A 16068-nucleotide genomic window follows, 5' to 3' on the forward strand; every position below is an offset into this window, starting at 1 on the left:
GTGTTTTTTATGCCTGCGAAAGTGCTTTGTTCATTTTAAAGCACGGGCCTCTAAACACATTTGTTAAATTCCACTTTTCAGCAATTGTAAATTAGAAAGACATGTTGCACCGTCCCCGCTTCAGCGTGCTGTAGCGTAGGAAGATGGAGGATGAAAGCCTCTCTTGCTCTCTTTCTGACTCTTGCTCCTCTCTGCTGGTCCTCCAGATGCCAAAGCCTGCCCCAGCGGCGAGTTCATGTGTGCCAACCGCAAGTGCTTGGCCACCGTGTACGTGTGCGACGGCGACGACGACTGCGGAGACGGGAGCGATGAGCTCAAGTGTACCTCCCCTCTGACCTGCGGGCCCAACCATCTCCGCTGTAACACCTCGGAGTGTGTGCCGCTCATGTGGAGCTGTGATGGAGACCCCGACTGCTCCGACAGTTCAGACGAGGGGCCGGAGCGCTGCGGCGGAGACGGGGTCTCTTATCTGCCTAACCGCAGGACAAACTGCACCGCTGGGGAGTTTCGCTGTGCCAACGGGGAGTGTGTGCGGCTGACCTGGAAGTGTGATGGAGACCCAGACTGCAAGGACAAGTCTGATGAGTCTGACTGCCGTGAGTTTCTCTTTGTGTTGCTTGTCTTTGCATCCCCTTGCCTTCCGCCCCTTACACTGTACCCTATCGTGTCGTATTTTCTTGGCATGCGTTCTTTATTATACCAGGAACGTCTCTCTATTCACCTTCACAAAGGCTGTCCTCTATGCTTACACTGATGCTGGACAATGCTGCTCTGTCTGAAAGGGTTTCTGTACGTATGGAATATGTAAGTGGGTTGAAAGATAGTTTCAGTACAATAGAGGATGATGGATATGTAAGCAGTGATGTCTGAGTGAGGAAGCTATAGCTGTGGCTCAGTTGCATCCACTTTCTAATACTAAGCAGGCTTTGAGTGAGTAGTTTCACTGCAAATGTATACACAAGAAGGGCATTTTCGAGTGCACCGCTGATGTACAGTGTAGTCCCACAATGCAAAGCACTAGGAGCTGATCATAGCCTCATTATAACATAAAGTACACAATATGCATACATGCTTCCACAAGTCACAGTTTGATTGAATTCCGTTGGCACACCTATTATGTCATTTCCTGTTAGTACGAAACAGTGAATTACATTGAAATCTTGTACACTAACTTCAGCAATCATGTATCTTATATCTTAATATTATAAACATACTTACTGCTGTAAGCATTTTAACCAGTAGCACCTTGAGTTTTTACACTTATTACACTCCTATTGTTCAAAGAAAGCTGCAGACCAATCAAATCCATCACATTCTGAAGAAATGCGCCGAAGGTCAGTGTTATGGTACGTTTTCTCTGCGTGGACGGTACGTTAAGATATCTGTTTGCTTTGAGACTGGAGCACTCAACCAATGATGGCTCTTCCTCTCTTGAGGTGTTACTTTCCATTAAGCACGTTTCGACTCTGCTGGGAGTTGAGGGACGGTTTGATATTTGTTGTTGTCTTCTTTTCTAAATGCGTCTGGTAAAGAATGTGTTTCTGTTGATAAACACCGCGTGAAGATGGGGCCTTGCGATAAAACAGGTTTTCCTATTAACCGGTCATGGATGGGGGAGCCCTGAAGCTCTTGTCTCACTAAGCCAGAGTGTGAAGCCCAGATAGTCCCACGATTCATTATCAAGATGTGTGGCGCACACATCAAGCCCACCTCTCACACTCTGTGGTGTCACATAAGCAGCACTTATAAGAGATTGATGTTTTCTTAGCCAGCTGGATCCCTGCGTTACGAGAGGGGTCTGGAGATGGTTAGAGCCACATCCTCATATTTGTCCAGATCTTACTCAAGCTTCCTACATTCACATACTTTAATGTCCCTTTAAGGATTGCTTTACCATAGAAATTGAATTTTCTGCCAACTCCTCAGCTTCAGACAAATGTTATTATGATTCATCAATATGTTTTTATGAATCTGCAGTGTGTGCATGCATGTGTCGATGTTATTGCCAATCAGATCTCTCGATTGATCTCCCACATCTGCAGGAAACAGAGTATGTTCCCATGTGTTTGGATGTGCATACAGTATGTGTGTGCACATGTGAGTCCAGAGTGCAGTACATTGCCTCCGTCCCGCTCATCCTGTGATAACACTAAATCATATCCCCCTCAGTCATATATATTGCTTTTTAGTGTGGTTTAGAGAGGAGTTATATGAGCATACTGGGCCCAGTTGATGAAAAGCTTGTCTGTGCTCGGGATATTAATGAAATTTGGTGTGGCTTCATGCAGCCTCCATCTTTGCGTTACTATATTGAAAATCATTCATCACACGCCCTCAGGTTGACTGTCTCTGTCCTAGGCGGCACCTAACACAGGCTGTGAATGGAATGAAGTACAGGACTGTATGTTATTGCACGACATTTTTGATTTCATGCGTGCCTCTCTGTTTTATTTCTTTTAAAAACACATTTCTGGGCCTTTATTAGAGAGGAAAGAAGAGAGTGAAAGAAGAAGAGAGAAAACCTGATGGAGTGAAATGCAACTAAAGGTCTTGGGTTGGTTTTGAGCCCAGGATGTTGTGTTCCTCTTGAAGGGATTAAAGGGGATTTACAAGTTCAATTTCACATGTGTGTTTATGCGCGTGCCTCTTACAGCCCTGTTGACGTGTCGCCCTGATGAGTTCCAGTGCGGCGACGGTTCATGCATCCACGGCACCAAGCAGTGTAACAAGGTCCATGACTGTCCTGACCACAGTGATGAATCTGGCTGTGTCAACGGTGGGTACACCTGCGAGTACTGTCTCCATGCCTGGATGCCAGAATTTGTCCTCCTCGCTGCCTCTTCACCTGTCTTCATCTTTTATGCAAGTGTCTGTTTGAAGAAGTCTCCCTGTTTGCTCTGCCTGCTGTTTACATTACATTTGATTCAGCGTGCCTCTGCCATTTGCACGTCTGCCCTCTTTACTTTAAAACACGAGGGGTGGCTGGTGATGTGGTGAGCTGTTTGAGCTGCATAATTTCAGGCTGTACTGTATTTGCTGTAGATATAAATGATTAAATGATGATGGTATGATTAAATGCTACAGCTGCTTTTTGGTTTTGCATGTCTGCTCTGTGTTCGCTCTCACAACTTCTGAATGTTTTTCAGCTTGTGGTTGAAGTCAAATATCAGATTTTGCAAAATGCAACAAGAATTTATGAATGGAAGACACGACATCTACAGCTACAACAGATTTCAGTCCTGGTTGATTTGGCTGTGCCTGTGTTTTCTGGTGGTGTCAGGAGGTGCGGTTTCACTCTCCTTGACCGCTTTGACAGAAACAGAAAAGCAACTGGTGTATTTGTCTGTATTGCAGATAAACTGACTCACAGTGCTTTAATGAAGAAGTCAGTAAAAACCAGAATTGTAGCACAATTCAATTTCATGCTGCACAAAGCAACAGCACAGCTCAGGAAAAGGAGACGCCTCCCTTGCTCAGGAGTTGGATATGTGTTGCACAGCTCACTGTGACTGCTCCTTGCTCCGTTACTCCATTTTTAAAACTGATCTGCTGTCAAGAAAGACAAGTGACTGTCATTTGAAAACACATTTTTATAAACAATTGTGTTTACAGTGGTGATAAATGCATTGCGTTTCATATTCCATTAGCATTAGCAGTAATTTAGTACAGCTGTGGTAAAGAGAGTGCACAGATGACGTAACAATGAAATACCTGCTGCTTTGTTTCCTGTGGTTTCCTCTTGTGAAGGCAGGCTGGTAGGTAGGTAGGAATCTAGCGCCACTAGTGATGAAGACAAGCATAGAGAGGCAGTTACAGTGTATAAATACATTGAATGGCTGTTGCAGAAAAATGCAGGCCATAAATAGTGTCAAGGATAGGGTATGATTTCATACAAATCATAAGGGTTATAACGTCCTTTAAATAAACTTATGTGGCATTTGTCTGGGCGTAAATTATTGTGAAATTAATTGCTATAATGACCTCTGATGTTATGTTGTGTGGATCCAGCCCACTGCTTTTTTTAAGCTGATTTCATTACTTCTCCCTCCTCTGACTATGATGCATAATTTACCAGAGTACTGCAAAATTATTTTGCAGGAAATTAAGCTCTAGCACTGTGAAACTGGCCCAAATTAAAGTTCAGTTTTTATTACATGAGGCTTTTTATGTGGGCTGATATGAGCGTCTGAGTGGGGAGTGTTTTTTTTTCTTTTTTTACTGTCACTTGTTTTCATGTGAGCCTTCAATCATTTGGTGAAGCATTGAAGATATTCAGCTTGGCTTCAGACACTACTACATGCCCGAGGTTGTGAATTATTTTGCAATAGCTTGTGCAAATAAGTGTTCATGATGTTTATAGTGCAGATGCTTATCCTATCTGATTTTCTGTTGCAGCCACTAAATGTGAGGGACCCCTGAAGTTCCTGTGTAAGAATGGAGAATGCATCGACAGCTCCAAAGTTTGTGACTCTGTCAAGGACTGCAAGGACCGATCAGATGAGCCGAAGAAAGAGTGCGGTAAGAGGAGTTTTTCTGCTCACCCTTACTTCGTTATAACCTTGTGCCAGCTTTTAACAAAAGCTCTTTCACCCTTGATGCAAATAAAGTTTATGACTTTTCATCTAGTCAGCTTATAAGTAAAGGTTTTATCTTTTTCTTTCCCAGAACTATGACATGAGAGAAAAGTGTGTGTGTGTGTGTGTGTGTGTGTGTGTGTGTGTGTGTGTGTGTGTGTGTGTGTGTGTGTGTGTGTGTGTGTGTGTGTGTGTGTGTGTGTGTCTCAGCCCTGTGCAATCAGGGAGCATGCACATACGTATCTATTGTAAATGTATTCAAGCAGTTAATGTAGCATCATAATTGTGTTTGCCATAACAAAATGTAACTACCGCCCTCCTATTACCTTGCATTTCAAAGGCTTCGGAGGAACGCTTAAATTAGCAGCAGCCTCCGTTGATCAGAACAAGATCCTGCATGTACTAATTACCATCAAACGGTTGAAGAAGGCGTCTTCTGCTCTGTGATAGTCTCTCAGTTATGTATCTCTCTTCTTGTGTTTATATGCCTTCTTCTCATCACTTATTTTACTGACCACAAGTAAACGGCAGTCATGTCTTGGTTAAAGAAGCAAAAGACTGCTCTGTTAAACAGCTCAGTGAGAAAGTTTATGAAATGAGAGAGTGAGAGGAACAGACATAAACTGCGATAAAATGACATTTCCTCAGAGGAACATGAAGTTGTGAAGGGAAAAGTGACAGCTGACAGAGTAGACTGACCTCTGTCAGGGATGGAAATTGCAAGACTATAACAGGTATTCCAGAGAGTAATTCTCCTCCACCTCCATCTCTTCCTCCCTCTCTCTCCTCAAATCTCCCCCCTTTCTCCTTCAACTCAGGTCTTGTTCTCAGCTCATTAAAAGCGTGTCCACACACACCTAGCTCATCGCTCTGCTCGCTCAGCCATTAACTCGCAAGATGTTCCCCAGCCAAAACACACACACACACACACACACACACACACACACACACACACACACACACACACACACACACGAAAAAAACTACACAAAGAGAAACAATAACCCACCGTGCTGCTCTGAAACGCACTTAAACGTAGATGTTCGGTGTGATTGCATTTGCAGCATCAGCCTTACATCAGGGGAAAATAAAGACAACACATTTCTCTCTGCACAAGAGCAAATGTTTTTCTTTCTTTCCCATGTCATTAGAAATAATGGCGTATTACCACAGTACCAACTCATTACTCGGCACGCCATTCGTTTCTTAACACTGCACCATCACCTCCAGCATTCACTGGGAGGAGCGGCTGAAAATAGGTAGTACACAATGGGTTACCATGGTGAGAGAGAGAAAGAGAGGTGGAGGTGGACAAGAGAAGGAGAGACATCATGATTGTTTGCCCACAGGAAGGGAGAAGTGACCTCTAAATCGTGGCTGTCCTTGGAAGCGGCCTGCTAAAAGCTGTTGTCACACAGGGCCTCTCCTGGGGCGTCTTTGTTACACACCCAGCCCCTCTCAAAGGAAAAGGAATGAGTGAGTCCTCAAACACAGATACATCTAGGTCTTTCTTCTGTCTGCAGCTAATTCTGAACAGACATGAAGGGAGTTAGTGAGAGTTACTGTGAGTGGCAGGTTGCTGTCACCCATCCAGCTGAATTAAAGATGGGAATTTAATGCTGGCGATTGCAGCGCTTGAAGCCTGCTGGCAGTTACACAAAGCAAAGAGGAACATTTTCCCACAAACGTAACCCCAGTCAATCTTTGGAGTGTCCGTGTTGCGCAGCGTGCAAAGCTCCTTTTCACAAAGCTCCACAGATGAGATGAACAGGTCATGTTGGATCCCTGCAGTCGGTGTACAGCCGGTCACAAGTCTAATTCTGTGTGGTGTCGTATAGTAAACGAGGACTGCACCTCCCAGGACTGAATTTCAGCATATTATTGCACATGCCTCCACTAATTTCTCTTCTAATTATGGGATTTACGCATTAACATGGATAAAGCTTTACACTCTAAAGTATCTTTATTGGAGGACATATGCTTATTTGCTTTTAGTCGCAGTTAGCTTAGCTTAGCACAAAGAGTGGAAATGGACAAACAGCTAGCCTGACTCAGTCTAAAGATAACACAATCCACCTGCCTGTTTCTCTAATGCCTCCAAATTAACGTTAATCTTGTTTGTTCTGTCTGCGCAAAAATAAAGTAAAAGTGACATGTTGTGCTGTTATATGTGAAGATTTTTTGGCCAAGTGCAGCAAACTTCCTGGTGCTGTTGCCCTGAGGTTGCCTGGCATCCAGCCTAACTCTTGCAAAGAAAGTGTGTTTCCCAAAATGTTGAAATATCCCTACAGTATACAGCAAATGTATTCACTCCAATAAAAAAATATAGGAATATAGCATTGTATCCTTTCAAAATAGAAGTCTGTTAAATCCACATAGAATTTTATAAGAACTGAATGGCATTTTCATTTAGCTAATAAGCAATACCACACTGGCTCAGACTTAAACATCCACAAAAGGAAAGCATTGCAGATTTATGTGATTTGAAAATGTGAAAAGTGAAGTGGGAATATGAAAAGGATGATGTATTTTTGCATTGTGTTGCTTATATATTCATCTAACAAAGTTGTGTTTTGCAGCCACTTTGGTCATACTGTTTACTAACACACACTCGCTGCTTTCAATGCCTAATGATATAAAGCTCACTGGCTATTGACAAATGTGTTACTCTAGATTGGGCAGGATGCAGCTAACAGAATTAAGCACAGTCTCGTATTGAGGAGTTTCTCTTACAGTCTCACCGCCCTTCTCTTTATCGGCCCTTTCCAGCTGTTCATTGTGCAGTCATGCTCAATTGTTTGTGTTAAAGCAAAGCCTGCATGGCACTGAATGAAGTGCTGGAGAGAATTATTTTGCGGCGATCGTAGCTTTCACTCAGTCGGCTTACCTTCTGTGATTCAAACAATAGTTTTGGGGGTTTTTCATGGAAAGTGTGCTGAGGAGCTGCTGCTGTTCTGTAAGACTGCAACAGTGAAATGATACAATAATGCGTCTATGTAGGTCTGATATTGACGTGCAGATCAGCTCTTACGTCATTCCAAATCCACATACGCGCATAAATCATCCACCCGCCACCCACCTGAACGAATCATTTTCTCCGATTTAGAGACTCACACGTCTCACCTACGAGCCCCTGTAGGCTATGTTGCCTTTAAAATCATGTCGAGCAGCGTGAGCTTTCCAGGTGATTTCCTTACACTGTGTTGTACTGATGTATGAGTGTTTTTACTTTACTGATTAGAGATCAAGCTGTGTAGTCATGTTAATGCAACATGGAACATTTAGGCAGCAAAACTAAAAACTGTAGTAGGACAGAGGAAACCGTCGAGAGGAGGCAGAATTCAACTTCTAGCTCCTGAAATCCTTTTTTTTTAGACGGTTCTGATGGAGCTCTGGGTTTATGAGGAGGACGGCTGCTCCCTGTGGGCTTGTCAAAAGATTTAAATAATCAATATAGTTACGCTGCCGTGCACCCCTGCTATTAATCAGCATGTTGATTTTTAGGACGCGGCATCATTACAAGTATGTAACAGCTGCACTGAGCTAAAAAATTGACCCTAAAATTTCAGCCGGTGACTTTTGAGATGTTCTCACTTACAAGAAAGTCATAAAGCCGTTGTGTGCAGCACAATCAAATCGAACTGCCTCTGCCTTGTTTATTGTGTGCCAACCTTGTGCCAGCTGCTTTGACCTAGTTTTAAATGAGAGTGGTTGTGTTCTTACATCTCTCTTTTTTTTTACTTCCTTCATTCTCCAGATGCTTTTACATCACTCTGCCTCTATTTAAGCAACGTGCCTGTTTAATTCATATGTCCTCACTCTCTCCTGTGCTCGATCCTTATGGGGCATCTCACCCTCCCAGTTCACAGAATTAATCCCCTCTTCACACATACTTCATATCCCTGCACATGGACCCGATTCCCGGTTTAAGAGCTTACTGTGTGTGATGTTGTGTCTCTTTGATTTTTCACTTGAGAACATCTGATAAGGTTTCAAAAAAGATGGGAAGGAGCTGAATATGAGAGCCAAGATCAAATGAAGATTACGAAGATGAGATCCCTCTTCCTCACCTATGTGCTGCACATATTTATACACCGTTTTCAATATCAAGCCACTCCACACGGGCTTGTGCCCGTGCCTAAATGCGGCACGGGCTTTTCTCAGAATCTGATGTTGACCTTTTACATGACCTACTGGGCGACCATTATGTCTGCACCTCCTCTATGATTGGCTGCATCTGACCACTGGCATCTTTTCTTTGTCTCCCAGGGCTGAATGAGTGTATGATCAACAATGGCGGCTGCTCCCACGTCTGCATGGACCGACCAATCGGCTTTGAGTGCCAGTGCCCCACTGGTTACCAGCTACTGGACAAAAAGACTTGTGGTGGTAAATAAAGACACTCGAGATAGACAGATCAAAAAAATCAAGTGGCAGACAGGCTGCTGATCGAGCTGCTATGAGTCTGTGTGTGTGTGTGTGTGTGTGTGTGTGTGTGTGTGTGTGTGTGATTGTCAGGGGTGTGTGCGTGTGTGGCGTATCGCTTTGGGCTGTTCTCAGCTCTCTAGCTGTCTGTCTTTGTTTAATGTGCCCGGCCTGCCACTCCCACAGGGAAACTAGCATAGTCACACTGCTCTCTCACACACTCACTCTCACACACAGATATATACTGTGTCCTTCACACCCTTCCCCTTCTTTTTAACACTGACATTTCTATATCACACCTCAGGAAAAAAGCCTGAGGTCTGCTGGAAGGAAGCAGAACAGAGAAGTGGACAGGGATGCGCCCTGTCTCGACTTATTACTTCCCATTAACTGCCAATGATGATGTTTGTGTCTCCCCAGTTATAAATGTGCATGTTTACTCATCCACTGCAGCCGTTATTCTCCAAAAATCATTGCCATATTTACATTTCTAGGAATATAGTTATCATGCACAGCTCATGAGGGTGATTGATTACTTCTCTCCCCTCTCCTCCCTGCAGACATTGACGAGTGTGAGAACCCTGATGCTTGTAGCCAGATCTGCATCAACTACAAGGGGGATTTTAAGTGTGAATGCTATGAGGGGTATGAGATGGACCCTGTCATGAAGACCTGCAAAGCAGAAGGTGAGTCACAGTGTGTTACGGTCAACCACGCAGGGTGACGACAGGATTTTAGTCAAGGGTTTGTATTTCGAGGCTGAAAATGAGACTCAGCGATTAGTCAGAAAGTGGACATGGATTGGGCTGAACGATGAGACCGCAGGCACCATTTGAGTCACGACTTTTGGACTTTTTCAAAAAACTGAAAAATTATGATATGATTTTTGCTAATGTCTGAACCAAACAAGCATGTCCCCTTAAGTCTGGACAGTGTGATTTGTAGGCTGGGTCGTCTCTGTAGCACCACAGTGGTTCATTTCTAATGGTATGTTGTGACACGGCTCCTGCCGTTTGGATATTGCACTAGGCCATATTGTGAGTTCAATAATATTTTGATTGTGTTCACCCCTACCACAGATATATAGATCATGTTCCTGCATTTTAGGGTAAATAAAATGTTTTGTTGGTTTCTTATGTATGCAGTTTAAAACCTATATAGTTGCTGTTAAAAACATTGCAAAGATACATTTTCCTCAGTTTAAAAAGCTGCGTTGTAACAAGATATTCTCTCAGATATCCCACTGCCTCATTAATGCAATACTTCACTCTCAGCTTTTGTACCACAGTGTCAAACCCTCCTCATTTCATAATCACAGACATCTTTCTGCTGTTAGGTTTTTACAGCAGCCACACACAGTTTCTCCCAGGCCAAATCTGTCCTCCACTGTCCCATCCCATTAGACAGTTTGAGTGACAGGCTGATGTGTTCAACCACGCTGAACACTTATAATTAGGTGTAGCAACTCTTCAGGGGTACCTGGCTGAGTCACAGAGGAGGCTAATTACAACAAATTTAATCTGGTCTCCTGTTAGGCTTGTTGACAAGAGTGGTTAGACTAGTGGAGAACAAAGTGAACTGCTAACAGGCCAATTAATTTTCTTTGACCTCCAACTATGGCCAAGAGCTATTAGCAAGAGGATTACAGAGAGGCCAGTTTATATGTTTACGCTTCATTTCCCCTAAAATGTGCATTATTTAATTGGCAGGAGATGACAGTGAGTCAAATGAAATCCCTCTGGCCATCAAATGTTCCGATTTCATTTCCCTCAATTAAACTGAGCTCGTATCAAAGCTTGGCAATCATATGTGTGTATGTGTTTGCATTTGCACACACTGTATATGTGTTTGGATTGTATCTGGCCCCTGCTCCTGTCTCCGCTTGTGTATTTCTCTGTGCATGACTGCCCAGTGTGTTTGCTATCACTTCATCGTAGCCAGGAGAGAAAGGCCATGTGTCAAAAGCAGCTAAAGCAGAATCTCAGTGAATGCTGCAGTTCCACCACTTGGTTTTGAGGCAGTGACAACCGCTGCTGCCATGACAGCCCATAAAACCAGCAGGGGACCCTTTTCCTCTTTAGGGGGGTTGGAAATGTTGTCATTGTAATGGCCAGTTTTTGAGAACACTTAGTCCTGAACAGCACTGTCGTCATTCAGACTTTGGGCCGGGAGAGGGAGGAAAGCTAAGATAGAGGGGGCATGGAGGAGTTCAATACTGCAACGAGGCTATGACACAGACTGTGGAAGGGAAATCTGAGGCAAGCATGCCATTAATGAGAGAATATCATACCTGCCTGTAGAGATAACACTGCAGCTGCCGTCCTATTACCATGCAGTGTCAGAAAAAAAGATAGGCTCAATATAGATGTTACAAGACAAAGGGGGGCTGTAGTTGCTAGCCAGAGTGATAAAACCTTCCCTGCAGGCATACACTATTGGTGTATCTGTCACCACTTGGCGTTTTCCTGCCAGAATTATAAGGGACTAAACATAAAGATATGATAATATAAAAGCTCCTGTTCAGCTTTGTGTCTAATTAAAATGCATAGTGGGTGACCTTATCACAAGTGGACAGCTCTAAAAATAGGTGAGAAGGCACCCAAAATGAAACAAGGACACTCAAAGCACTCAGTGCTGATAGATATGTGTGCAAATATCCTGAATGAGACTATCTTACGTGTCTCTCTCTGTGACAGTGTGATGTTTTGTGTTTCTTAGGTGTAGTTTTTTTTTTTATCTCGTATGCAAATGCAGTCCTCTTGTATTGTTCTGTGGCTGAAAGCAAATACGTGTTTTGGCCATGCTAGCGGCATAGCTCAAGGAATGCCAATGTCAGTGGGTCGGCCGGCCGGCCGGCCAGCCTGAAATGTCTCCGCATCTATTTGATGGATTGCCATGGAATTTTTGCAGACATTCATGCTTTCCAGAGGATGAGTTTTTATGACTTTATGTTGAAGCTTTGACTTCCCTTCTTGCGTGACCATGAGGCTAACATTTGTGAGTTTTAAATGAAACATTTCAACAACTGGATGAATTGAATATTGGATGAATTGCACACACTTTCACACAAATTCATGCCCCGCTCAGGATGAATTGTTTGTGGTGATTGGCAATCACTTCGAGTCTAGCATCGTCGTGAGGTCAAAGTGACTAAATGCTTGTGTTGCTAATTGGCCACGGCTGCAGTTTGTGTTATTGCTAATTAGCAATTAACAGAGTAAACTTAGATGGTGATCATGGTAAAGCATAAGCATGGTAACATCGTCCTTGTGAGCATGTTAGCATGCTCATGTTAGCATTTAGCTCAAAGTCACTGCAGTGCCTAAGTGTAGCCTCACAGAGCTGCTAGCACGGCTGTAGACTCAGCCAGTCGTGGTCACAGTTTCCCTTCTGATAAAATCAAATGGGATTGGGGAATGGAAAATCTAATCAGAAGAAATCACATTAAGATACATTCAGCTGCCAGGTGAGACCTACAAAGTGTAGCTGCCCCTGTAGTACAGTAGAGGACGTGTAGGTATAAAAATATGCTATAATCATTATTGTGTTGCATTCTGGGGGTTAAACTTAAATGCTGTTGCAGCTGCGTATTGCGGGACCTCAGTAACTGATGCTTGTTGTTTTGGGTCGGGTAGAAAAAGCAAAGGCAAGGAATCTGTCTGCTTCATCTTTGTTCAAGGTTGTTTATCAGCCCTCAGAGGAAATGACGGCATTGCTTGTCTCTTAGTGTGTGCCTGCTGATCTGTCTATTTAATTATACGGCTTGTGTGAAAGTTGACAGTTCGCTGTTCAAACAGGGGCTGAATGCTAAGGTACTTCTGATCTATATTTCCAGAGGGAAGATAATAAGGAGTGTACAACTTAATGATGCATACAGACACGCTGATCAATACAGCAACTATTCAGCACTTTTTAATGAAGGATTATTGTCCCCATACTCTTGTTAGAGGAGGATATTGAGCTGTATCACAGCTTTGTTGTGTTATTTAGTGTATCTGTGGTAAAAGATGGCATTTAGAGTATTGACTTCTGTGCCACAAATGTGCTGCATCGCTTTAAGCTGCACTGCTTTTTGACTCTGTGGTGAAGCCTTGGTGTTATTACTGTAGAGGAATGACAGCATCATTTCCTGACACACCGCATCTCCAATCATGGTCAACCGTCTTGAGTGCAGCACAAAAGCCTGAAAAGCTTTTTGACACTGTGCTGAAAAAAACAGCCTCCCAGGCTTATGGGCATCCTATTTTTTGTGTCCTTCCTCTACAGCAGAATGATGCTCTATGTTTTGGGTGTAATAATTGACAGACGTGCTGGTACTGTCGTTATTTCTCGTTTCTAATCAAGTCTAAATCAAGACCATGTTTGCTCAGAATGTGTTTAACTTAACTCCACTGGCCAAAGGTTAGACTAATTATATTACTCTGCACTTACTAAATTTGAATCATATAAGGGATGCTGTGTATGGAAGATTTGTGGCCATTATCTTAGTACATCACAAATCCACATACCAATAATTTATTCATTTTACTAGCAATCTACGCTCCAGCTTCAACCTCTTTTCCAAATTGCTTTGCACTGTGACTGTGATTGTAAATCCCAGCTGGCTAAACTCACCCATACTTAGGCAACGAGTTCTGCTTCTCCGGTTTGTCTGCAGGGAAGAGCCCTTATTTGCTGTTCACCAACCGGCACGAGATCCGACGCATCGACCTGGTGAAGAGGGACTACAGCCAGGTGGTGTCCACTCAGAAGAACGCTGTGGCTCTGGACCTGGACGTGGCCAACAACCGTGTCTTCTGGTGCGATCGCTTTCACCGGAAAATCTACAGGTAAGCCAGGAGCAGCAGTTCAGTTTAGAGCAGAAACCTGAGTTGTGATTACTAATCCAATTTCATTTCAGAAACACTGTCACAGAAGCTCGACAGATTGAAGCTCTTAACTTTTTTTTCTGGAAACAGACAAAGCTTTCTTCGTGTGTGTATCCTTACGTAGGCCAAAGTAAATGTCTTAAATGTATTTGTTTCCTCATTTTTTGGTTTTTGGGCTTGGGTTTTTGAATTTTTGGATGAATTTGAATCCTACATCGTTTACGTCCATGTTCACTCACTGTCAGTCTTCTTCTTACATGCCTTTGTTGGCACATTACTTCATTTTGTGCCACATTACTGCCACCAACTGTTGGTCAGTGGAATAACTGACAGATCACTGTATTATGTCTCTCACATGTGCATGGCCGTCACTGTGTGTGTGCACAACATACTAACAAAATGGGCCCCCACTCTTTAAAATGTTGCTGTGTAGTGCTAATAGTGGTCAAAAAGATTCCACAGGGTCCCTTTAATTTAGATCACAAACCTGATCTGAGACTAAAAGCCTGAGTTTAGGTCAGAGACTGAGGCTATATATAGAAACTGAGGCCTCATTATTCAGTAGATGTCTTATTTTATTGTAACAAAGCTTGAGTTTGGAAACGCACCTGACATTAGATTGGACTCCTGGGTAATACATGATTGGACTCCACTGTCTGCTTTTGGTTATGTCGCCTTCAAATGTGTCAGAACTGTCAGAATTTGTTTCAGCAGCACTTCCTGTGGTAAGATTCCTGCTACCCAGAAGGTTTTGAGCTGCAATTATCTGATGTTGTTCATCGCAGCGTGAATCGGAAATGTTTCACACCCGTAGTCTGCTAATTAGTGCTCATGATCTTTTATGTATTCTTTGCAATTTTCAAGTTTGACTCTATCAAACTGCCTGCAAGTGAAATGACTTTTGAATTCATGTTACTTTGAATATATACAGAGGCAGTTATGGTAGGTAGATATTTCACAAACATTACTGATGTTTCCATGGTTTTCCAATGATGTTTACAGTTTAAACAACCAATCAACCAACAAAACAAACAATCTGAATGTGACAATAAAAACACTTGATATAGCAAATCTTATATTTCTGCACCCTGACATGATTCCCCGGCACTTGCTGTAATGAGCATCAATCTTCTCTTCTGATGTTTTGAAATTCAATCATCTGACTTGATGGCTCCGGCCTGCTATTATTTTAGATTAATTCCATCTTTCCTATTGTTATCTGCGTTTTCTCCCCAGAGTGCATTCTAATTGGAGCACAGTGTTCTCTTTATAAAATGGATGTTAAGAGAAAACCTCTCTGGGGAAGCTGAAATTGAAATTCCTGTTTGGGAGCACAGCTGCCTGGCCCTCACCTCACACCTCTGCTGGGGCCAAATCATTAGCGAGCAGGGCAACCCCTGAGCAAGGCCTTGTCTATTCTGATAAGTGGTGCACCTAAGAAGGACGCTAACCCCCGGATGAACCTGCGCAGCACATGGCCCAAGGCTGCAGCTCACGCACCAATCCCTCTCTCCACTCTGCCGTCACTTTACAGCACAGTCTAGATAAGAATATGCGTCCGTTGTTATGATACATAATCTTTATGCTATTGCAGTTACTTTTATGTAGTTACAGTTACATTCTAACCACTTTCTTGGCAAAGTTTGGAAAGTGGCATAGCTTGTAATGAAATCAGTATATCAAGTGAGTATTTTACCAGGGTAAATCTTCTTGGTACAGTGGCATGTAATAGTGTATACAGACTCATTATCAGAAAGTAAGGCCCCACCAGGCAGTCAGCATCCCTCCACTGCACATTGATTTTGCAGTAACATCTGGCTTGCTTTAGATTATGACTTCCACGTTCTCCTGCCCTCACAATACCCCCTCCCTGCCTTATCATCCTCCCCCTGCAGTGCCTTCATCCATGAGGCCAGTGACCCCTCTCAGCAGGTGCCTCTGGTGGATTCATTCGTGCAGACCCCAGTGGGTCTGGCTCTGGACTGGCTCCAACACAACCTTTACTGGACCGACTCTGGAGACAAATCCATCTCTGTGGCCTCGGTGGACGCCACGAAGAGACGTGTCCTCATCAACACCGATCTGAGTGAACCCCGGGCCATCGCGCTGGATCCCCACCATGGGTAAGGAGGAGATATGTGTGCTACGCATGTTTCTTTGTCCAGGAACACAATAGGAAATGCTTTGAAACCAGACCAAGG

The 16068-nt window shown here is 43.4% G+C and overlaps 1 protein-coding gene across 2 annotated transcripts in view; it reads left to right on the forward strand.

Annotated features, from left to right (window-relative positions):
- LOC139339241 (low-density lipoprotein receptor-related protein 8-like) overlaps positions 1–16068 on the forward strand; it is a 75264-nt gene that overhangs the window by 45577 nt on the left and 13619 nt on the right. For both annotated transcript variants that reach the window (XM_070974770.1, XM_070974771.1), the window contains exons 5-11: positions 207–596; positions 2654–2776; positions 4396–4518; positions 8844–8963; positions 9560–9685; positions 13657–13828; positions 15763–15990. In XM_070974770.1, coding sequence (XP_070830871.1) covers positions 207–596; positions 2654–2776; positions 4396–4518; positions 8844–8963; positions 9560–9685; positions 13657–13828; positions 15763–15990 — 1282 coding nt within the window. The remainder of the gene's footprint in view (positions 1–206; positions 597–2653; positions 2777–4395; positions 4519–8843; positions 8964–9559; positions 9686–13656; positions 13829–15762; positions 15991–16068) is intronic.

Source organism: Chaetodon trifascialis, chromosome 11 (assembly GCF_039877785.1).
Source record: "Chaetodon trifascialis isolate fChaTrf1 chromosome 11, fChaTrf1.hap1, whole genome shotgun sequence".
Classification (NCBI taxonomy): Eukaryota; Metazoa; Chordata; class Actinopteri; order Chaetodontiformes; family Chaetodontidae; genus Chaetodon; species Chaetodon trifascialis.